This window comes from Perissodus microlepis, chromosome 6, assembly GCF_051167445.1.
Source record: "Perissodus microlepis isolate ML-2025 ecotype Zambia chromosome 6, ASM5116744v1, whole genome shotgun sequence".
Taxonomy (NCBI): domain Eukaryota; kingdom Metazoa; phylum Chordata; class Actinopteri; order Cichliformes; family Cichlidae; genus Perissodus; species Perissodus microlepis.
In genome coordinates, this window is record NC_140466.1 from 15,609,801 (window position 1) to 15,627,742 (window position 17,942).

General features: G+C 39.4%; 2 protein-coding genes across 3 annotated transcripts in view; both read right to left on the bottom strand.

Annotated features, from left to right (window-relative positions):
* Positions 1–517: 517 nt before the first annotated feature.
* LOC146385337 (uncharacterized) lies at positions 518–7,161 on the bottom strand. The gene is made up of 4 exons (XM_084931014.1): positions 7,111–7,161; positions 3,976–4,438; positions 1,972–2,102; positions 518–1,471 (listed from the first exon to the last, which is right to left on the bottom strand). The coding sequence occupies exons 2-4, from the start codon at positions 4,428–4,430 to the stop codon at positions 1,299–1,301; spliced, it is 759 nt and encodes a 252-aa protein (XP_084787140.1). The 5' UTR covers positions 4,431–4,438; positions 7,111–7,161; the 3' UTR covers positions 518–1,298.
* A 500-nt stretch (positions 7,162–7,661) lies between these two features.
* The window catches only part of rab11fip4b (RAB11 family interacting protein 4 (class II) b), a 30,222-nt gene continuing 19,941 nt past the window's right edge, over positions 7,662–17,942 (bottom strand). Inside the window, exons 5-14 of one of the 2 annotated variants that reach the window (XM_084931015.1) lie at positions 17,537–17,572; positions 16,526–16,625; positions 15,996–16,099; positions 15,417–15,557; positions 14,994–15,075; positions 13,373–13,510; positions 13,029–13,187; positions 11,411–11,491; positions 10,817–10,960; positions 7,662–10,140 (exon numbers count right to left, since the gene is read on the bottom strand). In XM_084931015.1, the coding sequence (XP_084787141.1) occupies positions 10,024–10,140; positions 10,817–10,960; positions 11,411–11,491; positions 13,029–13,187; positions 13,373–13,510; positions 14,994–15,075; positions 15,417–15,557; positions 15,996–16,099; positions 16,526–16,625; positions 17,537–17,572 (1,102 nt within the window). In that variant the 3' untranslated portion in view covers positions 7,662–10,023. The remainder of the gene's footprint in view (positions 10,141–10,816; positions 10,961–11,410; positions 11,492–13,028; positions 13,188–13,372; positions 13,511–14,993; positions 15,076–15,416; positions 15,558–15,995; positions 16,100–16,525; positions 16,626–17,536; positions 17,573–17,942) is intronic. The other variant, XM_084931016.1, reaches the window with a different exon arrangement.

Here is a 17,942-nt window from a genome sequence, read left to right on the forward strand (position 1 = left end):
TGTCTAAATACATTTGAGTCCCCGAAAATAGGGGACGGGGTATAGATGGTGGTAATTCCTCAACACCTGAGGCAGTATTTCTGTTCAGCTGCTTGAATTAGAGCTGAAAATCTGCACTTGAACAGGTTTTGATTGATTCATTTCAGATCTACTATTGTGTTTAAAGAAAAAAAACATTATGAAAATTGTTACTTGTTACTAATTGCTACTTCATATTAAAACATTTTAAATGGACCCATTTGATTATAAAAATATTGCCAACATTGCGTCTGTAAACATATTTAGTACAACTAAATGGCATTAATCAGCTCAGTGTCTTATTGCATTCTGAATTCAACACCAGGGAGAAATGGGCTGAGCACTATGCAAGTAAATGCCTCTGTCTCTCAAGTCCTTGGGAATGAACCCATTGAACTCCCTGAGGTGTATGGAAATAACTACCAGAATGCAAAATCTTATATCCACTCTGCCATCTAGTGGCCAGAAGCCATTATTGCTTCTAAGAGCCGTTAAGTAGCAACAGATGGTAAGATTTCAAATCCATTTGTTTGTGGTTAAATGGTGAAAAGAAGGTGGGCCTTCTTGTTTAAGAACATTTTTTGACAGTGGCGATGGAAACATGCAAGGTTTAAGCACAAGTTAGAAGAAAATGTGATTTATTATGGTAATAAAAATGATATGAACAACCAGAAAATCACTTTGTTATTACATAATCAAACCATACTTTCTTGGTTAAATCGACTATCCCATGAGTGTCAAATTAAAATAGTTACTTCATGTACTTGCTGTGAACAGGTGGTGTTTATAAACAGATTAAACAGATCTTTCAGCTCAAATGAGCAACTCATAACAACATGGTATTAACTTCAGGCATTTTAAAACACAAAGAAACAGTTAAAACTAGTATTTTGCTCTTTTAGCACAGACACGAAAAAGAATGGAAATATAAGATGAAAACGAAACAGGAAATGCATGACCTGTGTGAGAAACAGCACTAACTGCAGCAATGAAACTAAAAGTAGTAGTTGAAATAAAACCAACCTTTAAGATCACAAAATCCAAAGTATTTTTTTGTAATATAAAACAAATATAAAACCTGAATTTTAAATATAAAATAGAACCTACAATAAAAAGCAACCAGATGGTAACCTAGACTCCACCGCACAATCTTTTACCAATAAAGTTAAATTTAATGTTTTCCACTAAACCAAATGAGAATGAAACAAATATTTTAGAAACAGATGTTGTTAATTCTCATATCAACCATTATTCTAACATATAGGCATACGCCCAGCTTACTAGTCAGCGTCTGCGAATTGGTCTGGCTCAGTGGGAATGATGTGACGGGACCATATCAGGGGGTGTGGGTGGTGCACCGCTGGGTTGTAACTGGCTGACACCGGCAGGGCTGCTGTGTCCCTTTGCTTCAGTGTCAGGTCCTGCAAAGCAAAACGGAGGACGTCTTCTGGACCTGAAACAGGCAGCAACACACGTCATGGCCTGAATTCTAAAAGTAGTACTGACACCTACAGTAACATCAGCTTCAATGAAAACAGGATGCTGAAGGACTGAAACTTGCTGTTTCTAATATTCATTTTTAATTTAGTATATATCCTGGCACTTTTATGCACATTTGACCATTTAAATGAAAGGAAATGTAGATAACACTTTATAACTGCAATGAGCCATTTCAAAGTGGCTCTGTGTGGCAAGACTCGCTTCTCTAAGGACTTTGGTTTCAGCAGTTTTCCTTTATGACAGAAAAAGTAATGACTACTACTACTATTAATACACATCAGGTAAACTTTAAAATGTCCTTGTTTGACCTCAGTGGTGAAGATATATTCAGTAATCAACCTTACAGCAACATAAATCTATAAACTTATTACATATGCATGTATATAATAACTAAGACATTTAAATTCAGTACTGTAAAGAGAGTAGATGTCATGAAAATGTTTTTTTCTTTACCATAAGGTCTGACCCCAAAACACATGTTTTTCCAGTCAGAGCGCGTGCCCTCCTGGATCTCTTTTTCCCAGTCTTCCTCCGCTTCTGTGGGTGCGGGTGAAAGAATTTCCGGGTAGACGACTTCTTTGTCTCTGCAAGAGGGCTCATGTTAATTAAAGCAGTGGTCCCTAACCTTTTTTGCGCCACGGACCGGTTTATGCCCGACAATATTTACATGGACCAGCCTTTAGGGTGTCGCGGATAAATGCAACAAAATAAAACTAGTACTGGTACCGAAAAAAAGAAAATTTATTCATAACACACGCGAAAAGACCAAGGAAAACCGAGTAAACGATAAAAACGATAACGAAATAACGCTGAAAACCGATAAAAACCCTGAAAACTATACATTTCACACCTGAGCCTCAACTCTCGCGGCCCGGTACCAAACGACTCACGGACCGGTACCGGTCCGAGGCCCGGGGGTTGGGGACCGCTGAATTAAAGTGTTCCATAATCAGAGGGAAGGGAAATTAATTACATATTTGAAATATATTTCTGGTTGTTAGTGGCAGTATTTTTCGCCACAGTTTACATCTGATGTGTGCATAAAACCATTAATGTTGGAATTAATGTAACTGTGTGCTTTAAAAAAATGCTATACAAATAAAGTTATATTTATGAGTATTATAGAGTATTTTTATGCTTTAATTCATGCTGTTATTATGTGAATGAGATGAAAAAAATTATTTACCATTCCCATACGTTTTCACTGAATATAATAATTCAGTATAATATGCACAACTCATTCTTCACATCCAGAAGAAGCTTTGATGCATCTCTCCACTCAGTCTTAAGCATTAAAGAGTTATGGGAAGATGGGCTGTTTATACAAGAGCAGCTGGTCAGGGTGATAGAAGGGCAGCAGGACAGTTATCTGCTCCTTTGTGCAAAGAATTAACCTCCAGCGGGCTGCTCGTGTACATGTTTATGTCGCTCTGATGCACCTGTCATCACTTTAATTTGCACCGAAACAAGTGAAATGGATTCACAATGATTTATGCTTTTTACCTGGACAGAATGATATCCCTTAAGTCTGTGTGTAAATCTACAGACAGATTTGAGCCTAACTATTATGTTTTTAGTGTTTATACTGTGCTGGCTGGAGATTTAAGAGACAGATATGCACAAGAATATTGACATCACTCTCACATGTTACTCACAGCAAGATAAGCAGTTATCTAAAATAACAACTAAAGCATTCAATTTTCTGTCGTCTCATCTGAAACTTCACTCAAGTTGGGACTGAAAGCATTTATTCTTCTACTTCATGAGTATAATTTTTGTACAGGAATACTTTTAATGACTGTTTCCAATACAAAATTATAGTGTGAAATTGTCTGCACTACAGGAGCTTTTATAATTTCACATATTCAATCTATGGACACATCTGAATCCCCCTCGCTCTGTGCACAGTCCCACTGGAATGGCATTCCCTAGGCTGTTCCCATAAATCTGGAAGCATAGAATTGAGAACCCCCCTTGCTTGAAGTAAAGGACCCTGGCTAACCCTAAAAAACAACCCCATAGCATTATCCCTCCTCCATCAAACTTTACAGTTGACTTTTATGCACCTTGTTCTGTACTTCAGGGCTGAGTTGCAATGGTTCGTAATTTATGAGGGAAGAACTTCACAAACTTAACTGATTTATTACAAAAGTGGCATCCTATTACAGTACCCCACTCAGATTTAGTGAGGTCTTTAGAACAACCCATTCTTTCACAAATGTTTGTATTTGTTTTTATGCAGAAGGGAGTAAACTTGACTCATCTCCATCAGCTGAGCATTACGTATTACTTATCTGTCTCAGGGCCTCTGCAGTAGTAAATCTTGCTACTCTAGGGCTGTTATTAATGGTCCACTGCAAAACCATTAAAAAAACGTGTTGATTTGAAGTAGAATCAACACATATAGGTATATATAGGCTGGACTTGAGAACTTTAAGATTAAGATAAGTGATGGACCTCTTCTTGTGTCTCGATCTCCTCCACCTTTTCTTCTTCCCTGACGCTGATAGGCTGGGATCTGGTACCTTTTGGTCAATGTTACTGGGCGGAGCACTAACTTTGGCTGAGTTACCACTCAGGAGATCTTCACTGCCGTTTCCATCGGATGCTGGGGCATCACAGAGAGCTGGAATTTTGCATCCTTGTTTCTTGAGGGTCCCTGAGGGTGCTGCTTTTGTACTCTTGCCTTTGTAGCCATAGTTAAAATAATCGTTAATCCTGTATGTGGGTTTAGGACCATGCTGTGTGCCAGCTGGTGTGCTCCTACTGATTCTGCTGGCAGAAGCTGAGCATCCATTGTAAACAACTGCTCCATTAACCAAACCTGTGTTGTTGATCAGATCATTGGTTTTACGGCTGTTGTGATAGGTTCCCCTTCTGTTAGGCTCAAAGTTCATACAAGCCTGAGGCATCGCTTCACCTGTGAAACAGATGGAAGAGATTGGCTGAATTTCTTAGATGATTTGTGTCAGTTGAGTGTGATTAGACCAAAAGTGACACAAATGTTATACTTGGACTTCTTTAGAGACTTTAGTTAATAATGAAAACATGTAATTAACGGCACCAACAGACCTCAGGTTATTTACATATCAAAGAGATTACCTAATTCTTACAGTGACTGACACTGAGAACATAATACTTTCAAATGTAAATTACTGACAAGTCTCCTTCCCTTTATACTAAGGAATGTTGGTTTTAGTGACGTTTCTAAACATATTTCCTGTATTAAAGTCTGATTCACAAACATTTACTTTTAGTGTGAACAGGCAGCTTTGAGCTGACAAATCTGGATATCGTCTGATTAGCAGTAGCTTCATTTTTCAGCATGACAATAATCCCAAACACACTGCCAATGAAGTAAACGCCACGTGGAACTAAAAATCCCCCCCACCCACAGTGAAACAGTATCTGTCATGGATTGGCCTTCCCAGAGCTTGGAACTCAACAGTATTGAAACAGTGTGCGATCAATTTGTCAGAGGAGGGAACAAAAGCCAGCCAACATCCAAAAGCTTTTGGGTGTCCTTCAGGATGCCTGGAAAACTACTCCTGAAGACCACTTAAAGAAATTACAAGAAAATCTGTCTAAAAGAGACATCCATACCATTATTGACTTTCATTAATTGTAAAAAGCCTGTTTTTGCCTCTTATACTGTTTTTTCCATTTATGTTTGCACATGCTCAATACATCTCTGCACCCATCTCATTCTTTTTCCTTTTACAATACCAAAAAAAGATGGGGTGGCTCAAAACTTTTGCACAGTACTATATAAAAAGTCTAAACTTGGGGAATGGTTTTAATGAGGACTTAAAACTGTGCAATTCATTTTTTGTCTAGTGCATATACTGACTAATGATTGTTTTTGGTGAAATTTAGTTGGTGTGTCTCTATAGAGATTGACAAACCACGTGACTTTCGCGCATTGCATGCCGGGAACTCGTGGCAAAACAATCCAAGTACCTGCATCAAATGCAAGCATTTGCAGCACCGCAAAACGTTCATTCTTCGGTTCCAATAAATTCTTGCTTTTTCTTTGCCCCCCAAAAAGGTATGTACAAAACGAAGGAGAACAATGCCGGTCCGTACAAAGACAGACTTGATGAAAAGTCAAAGAAAAGATATGAGGAAAAAAATCAAACCAGTGAAAGGGTTAGACCCCTACGAGCACACAGAGGGACAAAATACGTTAGCGTGCTGCCCAACTTTCACCACGCTCATATTTATAATTATATGGTTCTTGGAGTGAGTGCATACACTCGTGAAGTTTAGTAACTTCAGGTCACTGCAACAAGCCCAGGTACAGTTTACCGACGGATGGGTACAGGACCTTGAAATGCACCGTGTAGAAAGTAAAGACCATCGTACATATCATAAGTTTACCAGTCTCACAAATCGTCTTCATAAATACACATTCGTTAACCGTTTATTAATAGGACCTTTGAGCTCAATGGTAATTAATTAGTAGAGGAAATAATTTCTGGTACGCATCACAGAAATGTAGCACTGACAATAATATTGTATGCTGTAATCGTACTGGGCAATTGGTGATACAAAACAACTGTTTTATCCTGTGAATAAAAGTATATGTTTTTGTCAATGTACCATGGTAATAACAGAAGCGAAACACAATATTGTGTCAGGACAATTTACTATTTATGCACAATAAACAAAGGAGCATAGCGCGACAATTTCTGTTCAGCGCCAGACTTGCTTGTAACCTATATCACCAATTATGTTAAGAAAAATGACGCATTAACTACAACAGCAGACTGACCTTTGTGGAAATGCTTGGAGCAGACTAACCAGTGAGCTGGAGTGTTCTGGGACGTTATATTTTGTCTTTGAATGGCTGCAATCCAGTCGCCTCTTTGTTACTTCGGAAACATGGCTGAACAATTTCTCTTCAACGACGTAATCCGATAACAACCGATCTCTTTACCCGTCGGCTTTCCGTGGCTGTCATGCGACCGGCTATTGCAGTTAATAATACAACAGCTTCTTGCCATTTTTTGTGTTTCTTTTTATCGCTGTATAACTGATTTCAATTGAAAGCCTGCGTGCGCTAGTACCTCTTGCCACGAGTTCCCAGAATTCTTTGCGGTTTTACCCCTGAGTGACGTCACATTTTCAATCTCTATAGAAAACAATGGCGGTCCATTAAGCTAAACTTTCAGCCTAAACCTTTTCAGTCAACACCTTTCTTACTTTTTTCTGTTAAATAGTTATTTTCATTGGTATTAATAAAAAAAACTATAAACAATAAATAATTTAAATCGTAAACAATTTTACCTTAACAATAACCAAACATACTGACACTTAGCTAGCTTTGTGCTCTTTTAACCCCAGTGAATGTAGGCGCCCTGTTTTCTGTTAGTGGGCTAACAACTTTAGCGCCGTCATGACGCCGGCATGACGATAGCTGTTGATAAAACAGCTATCGTCATGCCGGCTGCTAAAAGTTTGTGAGCTTCCTGTGGGAAGAAAACAACAGGGAGCAGATAACATACACGGAAAGCACCAAGTTATGCGTTCACATGCAAGTTTACCTTAAAACTTCACTCACATTATGCTTAATTTTAATTTAACTCTTACCTGCACCGCTATGTCGGGCACACCAGCCGCGTGCAGCACCCAGCTGATCAAATGAAGCTGCGCAGTTCGCCGATAGGAGGCGCCAGAGTACACAAATACTGCTCCGAGAGCAGGTACAAATAAATATAAATGAAAGAAGATAAAGAATAAAATATACAAATAAAACTAATGTATAAAAATTAATAAATGAATAAATAAATACATAAAACAATAACTGGCATTTATAATCCGCAAAATCTCTAATAACACCTAAATTAACTGTAATGTAATTAGTCAAATTAGGTAAAACTACATGTATAAAAGCACCAGTCACAGTCAAATCAGATAGAAATGTTTTTTCTGTCGTTGCTCCAAAATAATGTTGCAAGGAAGATTTATTTAATAATTATTTTTGGTTTGTTTTTTTCCCCTCAATGCCTGGCCCTACATGGGTATTGACCATACATAACTAAACAGCGCAGTGCTGCCCTTTTACAAAAGGTTGTAAATCTTGCGTTTTAAGATTTCCCATATGAGAATACACAATACACATAAACACATAAAATAAAACATTAAAGTTAAAACATTCTCATTTGGCGACATGACTATTTTCATGCCAGCGCAAACACTTTTATTTACAGCAAAGTACATAATGGCAGCTAAGACAGCAGCAGCATACACTTTAGGCACAATGTTTATGTTTTAGAAACTATAGCTGAATTCAAATGAAAATAACAGAAATTTCATGAGGCAACATCACTGCCAAAGCCATTTTTTATTGCTATTTAAGATGACTGCATCCAATCGGATCGTCCTAATAACAGAAAGCTAAAAGCCATGAGTTTGTGACAGTTTTTACAGCTCAGTGTGTCTTGAATTTTTGTTTTTTTACTTGAAGAATGGCATAAGTGGATTAAAAGTGAAAAGATTTAAGATGCAAAACAGGACACAGATCAGCAGGTACTGGTAATAAGTTAATATTGCTCATAATAGTCACCGTTTAAGTTAGGAAGACAGTAAACAACCATATATAAAAACCCACTTTGAAGCTGATTGAAAATCAGTGGACTTACTGAATCTAACAAAAACCTTTAAAAAAACTCAAAAATCATTGCTCACTGTGTTTATATAAAAAAAGGAAAGAAAAGAAGATAAACTGGCTTGCATACGTCACAAAGTCTTGTGCTATACTGCAAACAGGACAGCTAAGCAACAACAATTAGTTTCTTGATTAATCTGTATAAAAGTGTTTTCTCAGTATCAATCTGAAAAAAGATTGGTGAGTGGCACATAAAATACAAATTATCACTAGATAATTACAACATTTACAAGTCATGAAAATGTCATACATAGACAGAAAACGCACTTTCCAAAAAACAGCGTAAATCTATAGCGAGATTATCTCGAAAAATGTCCTCAAAAGGCACAGACAGAAGTAAATGTGACCATGCAAAAGGAAACAAAACTTTTTTTTGTGCAAGGAAGCAAAACTCAAGTTTAGAATAATTACATAATACATGAGATTGTAATTGTTTCCCCTCTGAAAACAATGCCCTCCATATAACAGTACTAAATACTGTACACATGTTGCCAAATGTATTAACCAGTTTCAATGGAAAACTGCTTTTTTGGCCACACAGAAAGTTAATAAGGAATCGTACATTCGTGATATTTACAGTTTAAGAGGGCTTCAGAGTCATTGGGGCTTAAACTACAATCTGCAACCTGCTGTAGGTGCAAATGTGACAAATCAAGTCTTTTGTACCAAAAAGTGAGTCTCCTGTGCACGCTCACATCCGGTATCCAAGTCACTGAACATGAAAAGACAACTCGGTAAACCACGTTACAATGGCTACCAGTCACTCCACCTCACGCTGTACATTCACATCTTTATATTTCTGTGCAACATCATTTGGGGTCTATTGCAAAGCAACAGTGACTTTTTATCAAGCTCAAGTTTAGCTAGCAAATAGCAGCCATGGAAGTTACAGTTTGAAGACACTCCTTGGTTGCAGCTTCGGCGCCATAACGCGACACTCAGCGACTCGTCTGTACCAACTAAGGGCCACTTCTCAGTGAAAACTGTTCACTGCTTTAGGACTGATTGACGTACGAAATGTGGTTTCGTGGAAGACGTGCGCAAGAGTGAACGAAAAACGAAATTTCACTTTCAGTGTACCTTCATCGACTTCACAAAAAGCCTCTTTTGGTAGCTTACCTGGCCTATCATGTAACATCCCCACCTGTTTAGGGTCAACGCTCTTCCTTAATTCATCGTCTTCAATTTATAATGTGGGCATCACTCTTTTTCTCTCTCTGACCGCTTGTGCCTCGCTTCTCGACCTTCTTTCAGCACATACTTGTCCAAATATGTCATCACACGCACTCAGAGACTGGCAACAGTGCCCTGGCCTGTCTCACTCTGGATTTAAAGTCTGCTTGTCATGTTGCTCTACTGTCTTATTGTGCCTCTCTACGCCATGCCAAACAGCTTTAGATCAGGATAAAGCTGTTTTCATTTTCTTTTTTTTTCTCCAGTTTTCATGTCCAGTGTACTAAATCAAGTGAATCTTCAAAGCACGTTGGACACTGAATATTCCTGGAGTTTTCACAAGAGATCAATCTTGTGACTTTAACTCCAGCTCACAGCATAGACAGAATAAAATTGTGATCAAATGAGTAGAACAGTCACAGTAGCATAACCAGTCAGTGAACAATCACTGGCTGAGAACACAGAATCCCCTTCTACCATCCGGAAGAGACGCTCTTCTTGGCACAAACAGCAGGGGGCGATGCATGTCTGTTTACATAAGACTGGCTCTGTTTTTCTGTACACTTTCCCCCCGATTCAGGTCACCCTGCTCTGATCAGACAACTGGAATGATCCTCACTCTCCCAAGATCAGGAACGCTGCTCATTCCAGTTGAGTCGCTGCTAGTTCTTTATCTCTAGAATGGAGGGGTTGTGGTCCAGGATGTTCAGGATGATTTTGTCCATGTACTGTCGCAGACGTAAATTGATCTCCTCTTGCTCCTTCAGGGCTTCCATTAACTAGGGAGAAATATGTACAATACAAGTTATTCATTAGAAAAAAAAAATGTTACTATGATTCAGTTACATGACAATGAGCTCACTGTACTCAAATGGCCACCACAGTTACCACATCTGCATCCATTAGAGCAACTTTTTGATGTAGCGAAAAACCTGCATCAGCTTTGTGATGCTATCATTTCAACATGGACCAAAATCTGAGGAATGTTTCAGTCACCTCGTTGAATCTGTGCCACGAAGAATCGAGGCAATTTCAATGTCACTAGCAAGGTGTACCTAATAAAGTGGCTGTTGACTGTATTATAATTTTAGAAAAAATAAAACTTTTAACCAACCAACCAACCAAAAAAGTAATGCCAATGTTGAAAAAATCTAACTAATGCACTGAACTCCTCTAACTGCACAGAAATATGATAACTCCTAGTAATGCTCTCCTCATTATGCAGATATAGATTTAATTGTAAAACAGAGGTAGATGCATAACATCGTACTGCTGTGATATGGCCTGAAAAACAGCTATTTCTCACTGTAACTAAGGAACCTGTAAGCACTGTGATAAAACCCTGTCTGGAAGCTGTCAGTAAGACGCAGAATATTAAAAAAAAAAAAAAAAAAACACATTGTAGCCGCAGGGGTGTTCATGTTCTTTGTTACAAGTCTGCGTAACTGATTTTACCTGGTCTCTGGAGGCATTATCGATCTCAGCAGCTAGAGACTGAGCCTTGGTCTGTGTGGCAAACAGATTCTTGGCTTCATGCAGGCTGAGGCTGATGATCTGACCGTTCAGGTCCTCGTTCTGCTCTCTAAGCTTCTGGTTCTCCTAAAATGCAAAATCAGGGGAGGTGGTGGAGGACAGAGAGCGAGAAAGGACAAGATAAGTTCCTAGGCCATAAAAGTGCACTAAAATTACTTTTTAAAAAAAAAGAAAAGACCACTACTCAAGCCACACTCAACCCATTTGACAAAGCACTGCGGTTGGTAGCAGCAAACTCAGCAATGCACGTCTATGTTTGCAGCACCTACGAGATGTAACATGGGTTATGCGTGTTACAGAACAAACTCTTCCCTGCTTTATCTGGTGTGTTATGAAAGCGCTGCGATCAAGTTGCCTTAAACTGCTGACGAGAGGTCAGTTTGCGTTTCCCTTAAGTCTATCCTTAAACATTAGTGAGGGAACTGCAGCGCCCGGTCAGCATGAACAACTTCACTCTACTCCATTGTCGTGATTAGTGGTTAATCGGTAGGTCAGAGGTCACGGAAGCAATTTTACCATCAGACCGGGACGGAGCCGAGCCCCAGTCAACACCAGGTGCTGGTATTCAGGGGGAAGAAAGTCCTGGGACACAAATCGCTGGACACACACACAGACATTTACAAAAAGGTGCACAGGCAAGCATAAGAGAGTGAATTCATCCTTCTCGTGGGTGAACAGAGGCCGTGATCCATCACATATAAAACACAGACAGTTTTATTACTTGTCCGAATTCAAAAGACATGCTGGTAACTCTGCTGGGAGGAGCAGATTAAGAGAAAGACAGGACACGAAGGCAGAATGAAACTACTGCTATTACTCCTTTGCTTGCTTGCAAGGTGTGACAAGTTTGGCTCGAAGCCAGGAGGACATGGACCGTATCATGTTAAGTCACTGATAAAACGGACACTGAATAAATCAGCAGTTCTGGCCGGCTGTGCCATTTAAAAGTTACCTCAAGGCCACGTGGGTTTGATAACTCCAGATTTTTATGGTGCCTTTGTCTGGCTTAGGAACATCAAAGCGACATTTCTAATGCATATGAACTCGTGATAAAAAGTCACACAAAAGCTTCTGCACAACTGCTTTTATGCATCTTATCTGAGAGGACATCTGAAAAACACTTTCATCTACTTGCTTATCTCTAATGTTTGCTTTACACCAGGTCTGGCCACTTAACAGGACTGCAACAATAAGATCTGCCTTGTAACTGTAGCAGGCAAAATGTCAGACAAACAGATCTAAGAAAAGATAAAGATCACATGTCCTCTGCAGCTGGCACTGCATTTAGCAATGCTGAACTTCTCTTTAATGGTTAAAAGATCGGCACAGTACATCGGGGATCACAGCAGTTATAATGCACAACAATGTATTCTGGCTGAATGTAGTCTGTGACACTATATTCTCAATTTTCATCTTTTGGTTGTAGCCACAAAAACAGCTTCATTTACACAAGCAGAAAGGTTTATGTTCCTCTGGCAACCAGTTAGCTGTGTTAAACGTTGTGGAGGTGTGCTTCAGAAAAAGTTAAAATACAAAAGGTGCTCATGAAAAGTTGTAAAACTGTATGTGATAACAGTGTATTTTTTTGAGCTGAATTTCGATTTCTAGGGGCGATTACTGTACTGAATGCATCATTCAGCGTGACAGACAGTGGAAACATATACATATGAGCCAATAACTTATAAAATCAGTCAAAAATATTCACATTCAACGCTGAATCAATCAAGTCTAAGAAGCCAGGGTACATGAACTGCTACTCTAATCAAATGAAACATGAATAATCTGTAAATAAATATTCATACATTACGTTACATTCAGTCTGTGACAGCTTAATTTGTACTTCTTACTTCTGTGCATCTACCACCTCCACATGCATGAAAAGCTCCACATAAACACATTTCAAAAAGCAGAAACTCCTCATTTCTGTCATACGATCAAATCAAAACAGCATTTAGATATTTTTGAAAATCCTTTGATTGCTTACATACATTGACTGAAGGATTGTATAAAGTTTTAAACACTGTTTCATATTCTTATTGTTCATTATTCATAACAAACAAACAGTCTTAAAGCACATTCATTAGCAACAATACTCGCTAAACTGCCTATGCCCAACAGAACATTTCATCAGTACCTGTTTGAGCCTCTTGACTTCATGCTCTAGCTCCACCTCCCTGCTCCTGTTGTTGAAGTCTGAGAGCCCCGTGGAGGAGCTCGGCCTCCGGCCTGACCTCTCTGCATCCAGCTTGAAGACCTGCAAGTGTTCCAGCTCTCGACGCAGGTCCTCTATCAGCTATGCAGCACAGAAAGAAGAATGAAAAACGTTATATAATGTGCAGAGGCAGTATATTGTAGGTGTAAGTGTATCAGCTGACATAAATGCTGCGAGAGACTGGTTACAGAGAAACTGAATGAGCAACATAACAAACAATCACACCTTGCTGTGTGTGTCTGGTTACATAAAATACTTCCTCCTACCTCCTGCATGGCATCCTTTTCTTTCTGGAACTGATGTCTATTTTGTTTCAGTTTGTCCATCATTTTCTTGTAAAGATCCATCTCATCCTTCAGGCGCAGGCTGGTATCCTCCAGCTTATCTGTCATCCTTTGCTTCTCCTAAGGATAGACATATATACACACAGCTATAGTTTGAACTTTATTTTCCTTTATTTATCTGTGTGTTTGGTATTCAGGGTCATGGGAGTGCATTTCTTTTGAGCAAACAAGTTTTAACATCAAGATAAAGTTTGCATTTATATTCTGTGATAAATTGCTCGCACAACATTTTGTAAGCTAGAGTCGGGTTTGGTGTCATTTGCATAGATACAAGTTCATAAATGAGGTGTGTCTGTGAAGGTTCTCAGTCATCCAGGTCATCGTTGTCAAAGGAGCTTGCAAAGAAAAGCGTCTGGACTTCTTTAAGTTACTTGAAGACGTTTCACCTCTCATCCGAGAAGCTTCTTCAGTTCTAAGGTCAAATGGTGGAGAGTCCCAGATATAAACCTAGTGGGAGTATCCCCCCACAGAGGGACAAAAGGACCCCCTGATGATCCTCTAATCGCCTGAGCCAAGGTGTGAAACTGGGTGTGGGTCCCAATCAGCCAGAGTTTCGGGTGTGTTCATTGTGAAACCTGGCCCCACCTTATCATGCGAATTCCTGAGGTCAGATGGCCCAGGATGTGAGTGGGCGTTAAGGCGTCTGGGAAGGGATCTCAAAACTGGATTATAGATGGCAGAGAGTTGGTGTCGGAAACCCCCGCCTCTGTTCAAAGATGGTCGCTCACAGTGGACATAGATGGCTTCTTTCACTCCTCTTTCAAACCATCTGTCCTCTCTGTCCAAAATGTGAACATTGGCATCCTCGAAAGAGTGTCCTTTATCCTTAAGATGCAGATGGACTGCTGAGTCTTGTCCTGTGGAGGTGGCTCTTCTGTGTTGTGCCATGCGCTTGTGAAGTGGCTGTTTGGTCTCTCCAATGTAGAGGTCTGGGCATTTCTCGCTGCACTGTACAGCATACACCACATTGTTAAGTCTGTGTTTTGGCGTTTTGTGAGGTGTGGTTCAAAACTAAGAGGCTATCTCCACAGATATAATTACTGGCGTCTCTCTTTGGCTTTGTGAATGTTGAAGGAGTTGTCGCTGTGCTCACAGGCGTGGATAGAAATGAGAAAACCCGCCGCGTTTGCAAGAGAAACAGACACCAAACTGCAGAGATTCACACACACAACCGATGACAGACAACTACTTAACCCTTTAAAGCCTAAGCCATGAAATAAATGGCAGAAAAATAATCTTTTGGAAAATAGAGTGTTTACTGCACCTTCTGACAAAATGTTTTAAAAAATAAATTATTAATAATTTGCAAATATGAGTTTTAACATGTATCATATTTTCCACATAAGGTGTTTTTTTTGTTGCAATTTGTTCATTAAAAATGCATTGTGCAATTTCTTTTGGTTTTTCAGAAAAAAAAAGTATACTGATGGTGTAAAAGTCTCAAAAACTCACAAAGACCCATGTATCAACTATAATACATCTGGCTTTAAAAGGTTAAATGACCAACACAGGAAATGCAGCCGGAAATGTAAGTAACACTTACCTCATCCAGCTTCTCTGTCTGCGACTTGAGTCGGTTCATGTTAAGGGACATCTCATTATTCTCCTCCTCCAGCTGCTTAACTCTACAGACACAAAATCCCTTATGTCAGCATGCATTTCTATAGTGTGGCACACAGTCAGCTAAGGCACTGTTTTGGGTAAAATACATGCTGTAGCTGTCCAGAGGCAGATGACTAAAACCCTGGGAGGACTCTCAGAGCTGTTAAGCATTTAGTTCTCCATTTTGCATTTATTTTCTTAAGCGAGCAGGGACTTAAACATCATTATCCAGGACATGGTCGGTGTCTAATTCTCTCCGATTATTATCGAACTATAATGAGTTTCACATATTTACATAAAAAAAGATAATGCACAAATAATTGGGAAATGTGCTCAGTAAATTGTGCAACTGTGTGTTTCTCACCGGTTGGTCAGCAGCTCTATCTGTGTGTTCCTGTCTCTCTCCAGCTTGCTGTAAGCCTCTCTATGGCGTCTCAGGCCCTCCTGCACACTTTGCTCTGCCCGGGTCTCTTGGTCTTTCAGCTGCTCCTCCAGCTCATGAACCCTGATGATGAGGATGATGAACGCATCAGACAACATGATTTATTTTTTTGTTACAAAGCATAAAAACCGAGCTTACTTTGAAAATGACTAAATCACTGCTGCAATTTTACATGAGTAATTTCAGTAAAATTATCTGCCCTTCATTTTTTTTGTGTTGCTATAAATTAGACTAGATTCAACTTTAATGTGACTGTGCTGAGGATTGGTACAAAGCCAGTGAAATGCAGTTAGCTGGAAGAGAACAGTCTATATACAGAAGTGCAAATGCAAATATACAGCATCACTTTAAGTATGTTGGCATGTACAGCGAGTATAGCATATATGAGCATAAATAGTGTTGTCAGTGAAGAGATGTGTATGTATAAATTATATGCATGTTACATAATTTTATGCTTATGTTAAGATAAGACTAGTGGAAAGGGGAAACAAAGTCCTCTACCTGTGCACTAGCTGAGTGTTCTCCTGCTTCAGTTTGGACTTGAGGTCACTGTTCAGCAGGATCTCATTCTCCAGTTCTGCCACCTTCTTCTCAAGAGAAGTGACCTGAGAGAAAAACAAACTGTGAAATTACACCAGAAACTAAATTAAATGTTACAATCCTATGCAAAAATTCAGATTTTGCATAGCTGGCCATCGGAAAAACATAAAAATATCCTTCATCAAAATAAACAATCTAAATTAGGTAATAAAGTTAACAGGGCAAGTTTGTAATTGAAAACAGATTCATAATGTTTAACTTAAGTTTGCAAATGTAAGAAATGACAGAAATTAGTAAATGTATCATATTAAGATGTAGCATTTTTAACATGCTGGAGGTGAGTGTTTAGTATATCAGTTTTTCACTTCCACTGAAAATACTAGATCGGACATGATCACATCCAATGAGGAATCTACTTTTGTTTAAAAAAAGCGCAGTCATACAAATCAACACATGGAGTAAAACTAACAGAAGGAAACATAAAGTCATACCTTCTCATTGATGTCGGTGTCGCAGGAGTCGATGCTGTCTCGGAAAAGGTCCTCTGTGCTGCCGTTACTGCTGCTCAAGTTGCTGTTGTGGAGCAGCTGCCTGCTCGAACAAACAGATAAACAGCTTAGAGAATATGCTCGGAACAGATCCAGGCAATGACCGGTTCTGGGAGTTTATGTTTCTGCAGCGAAGCTGCTGCAAGGTAACCCAGATATAGGACACTACAGTGCCAAAGAAAAGAAGCTGCTGCAAACAGGATTAACATGAGCATTCTCACACTCACACCCACACAGGTGTGTGTACATCTGGCTGTGATATTTATGTCATAATGTAGTTTTTAGCTTCCCCATTGTAAACTGATGGAATAACGTGGGAAAAACAAGCTGCTGGCCTATTACTGAGATTAGCAACAGAGAGGAGAGGAGAGGAAACAAAAAGGAGAAAGGGCAGAAGAACAGTTAAAGAGAGCCATAAAGTGAAAGCAGCCATCAAACCAGACAGAGGAGAAAGTAAGAAGAACAGGGAGACAGCCAAGCCTTATATTGAATACATAGATCAGGCCCGACAGGCCATTTTCACTCTGTCACTATAACTCAATTTCTGTGGCTGAAAATAGGACAAAAGCCTAGATACAAAACATCTCACCCACTACAGACGAACAGTCCATGTAGTGGGCCACTCCTGCCACTAAAAAAAGATGATGTCAAACTCGTTTCCTCAGCTCTGAGACAAAAAACAAAAGTTTTTACAGTGTGCTTGGCTCTATAATTCTTTGAATAACTAGTTAGTAATTAACCTATTTAGTGTGTGCAGTGATAGGACAGCTGAGAGATCAGGAAGCACTAGTTGATAATCTTGCTCTGTGTACGTCACTATGTCAACAAGATCGAACAAGCACGTGTAGGGCGGGCTGTATAATGCATAAACACGCAGAGGACAACTGAGTGACCTTGCCTGTAATGCACAGAAGCACATGCATGTGGACACAAACGCAAAGGTGAAAAGCCTACCTTCCAAAAGCAGTGCTGGAGATTTTCCTGTTGGGGCTACAAGGAGAAGAACAAGATTTCAGATTCTTTTCAGTCAATCATCATCATCTGTCCAGACACATAGCTCAACAATACAGTGGATGTAACCACTAATTTTAGCTATTTAGTGCGAGAGAGAGTAGGAAGCATTGGAAAAATGATCGCTGAAGGTCACTATTAATATTATTTTAGTCCTTGGTGAACAGGGCTTTCTGTCAGCTCTAGAGGGGGGACAAAGGCCCAAAGAGTTTCTGTATGATGTGCCTGGGATTCACATTAGATTAATAAAAATGAGCAAACACACTGCAGGGTTACCCAGTTGACAGCTGACACTGATATAAAGCGAACATCATCATTAAGTCCTGGCACAAAACACTAGGCTTTCAAG

Bases quoted from the DNA above. Each gene is read 5' to 3' on its own strand.
- LOC146385337 (XM_084931014.1), bottom strand. From the start codon at position 4,430: ATGCCTCAGGCTTGTATGAACTTTGAGCCTAACAGAAGGGGAACCTAT. The intron at 2,103-3,975 runs GTCCATCACTTA...GCCCTCTTGCAG, and splicing joins AGATCGAGACACAAGAAGAG to AGACAAAGAAGTCGTCTACC. The intron at 1,472-1,971 runs GTAAAGAAAAAA...TGCCTGTTTCAG, and splicing joins TTTTGGGGTCAGACCTTATG to GTCCAGAAGACGTCCTCCGT.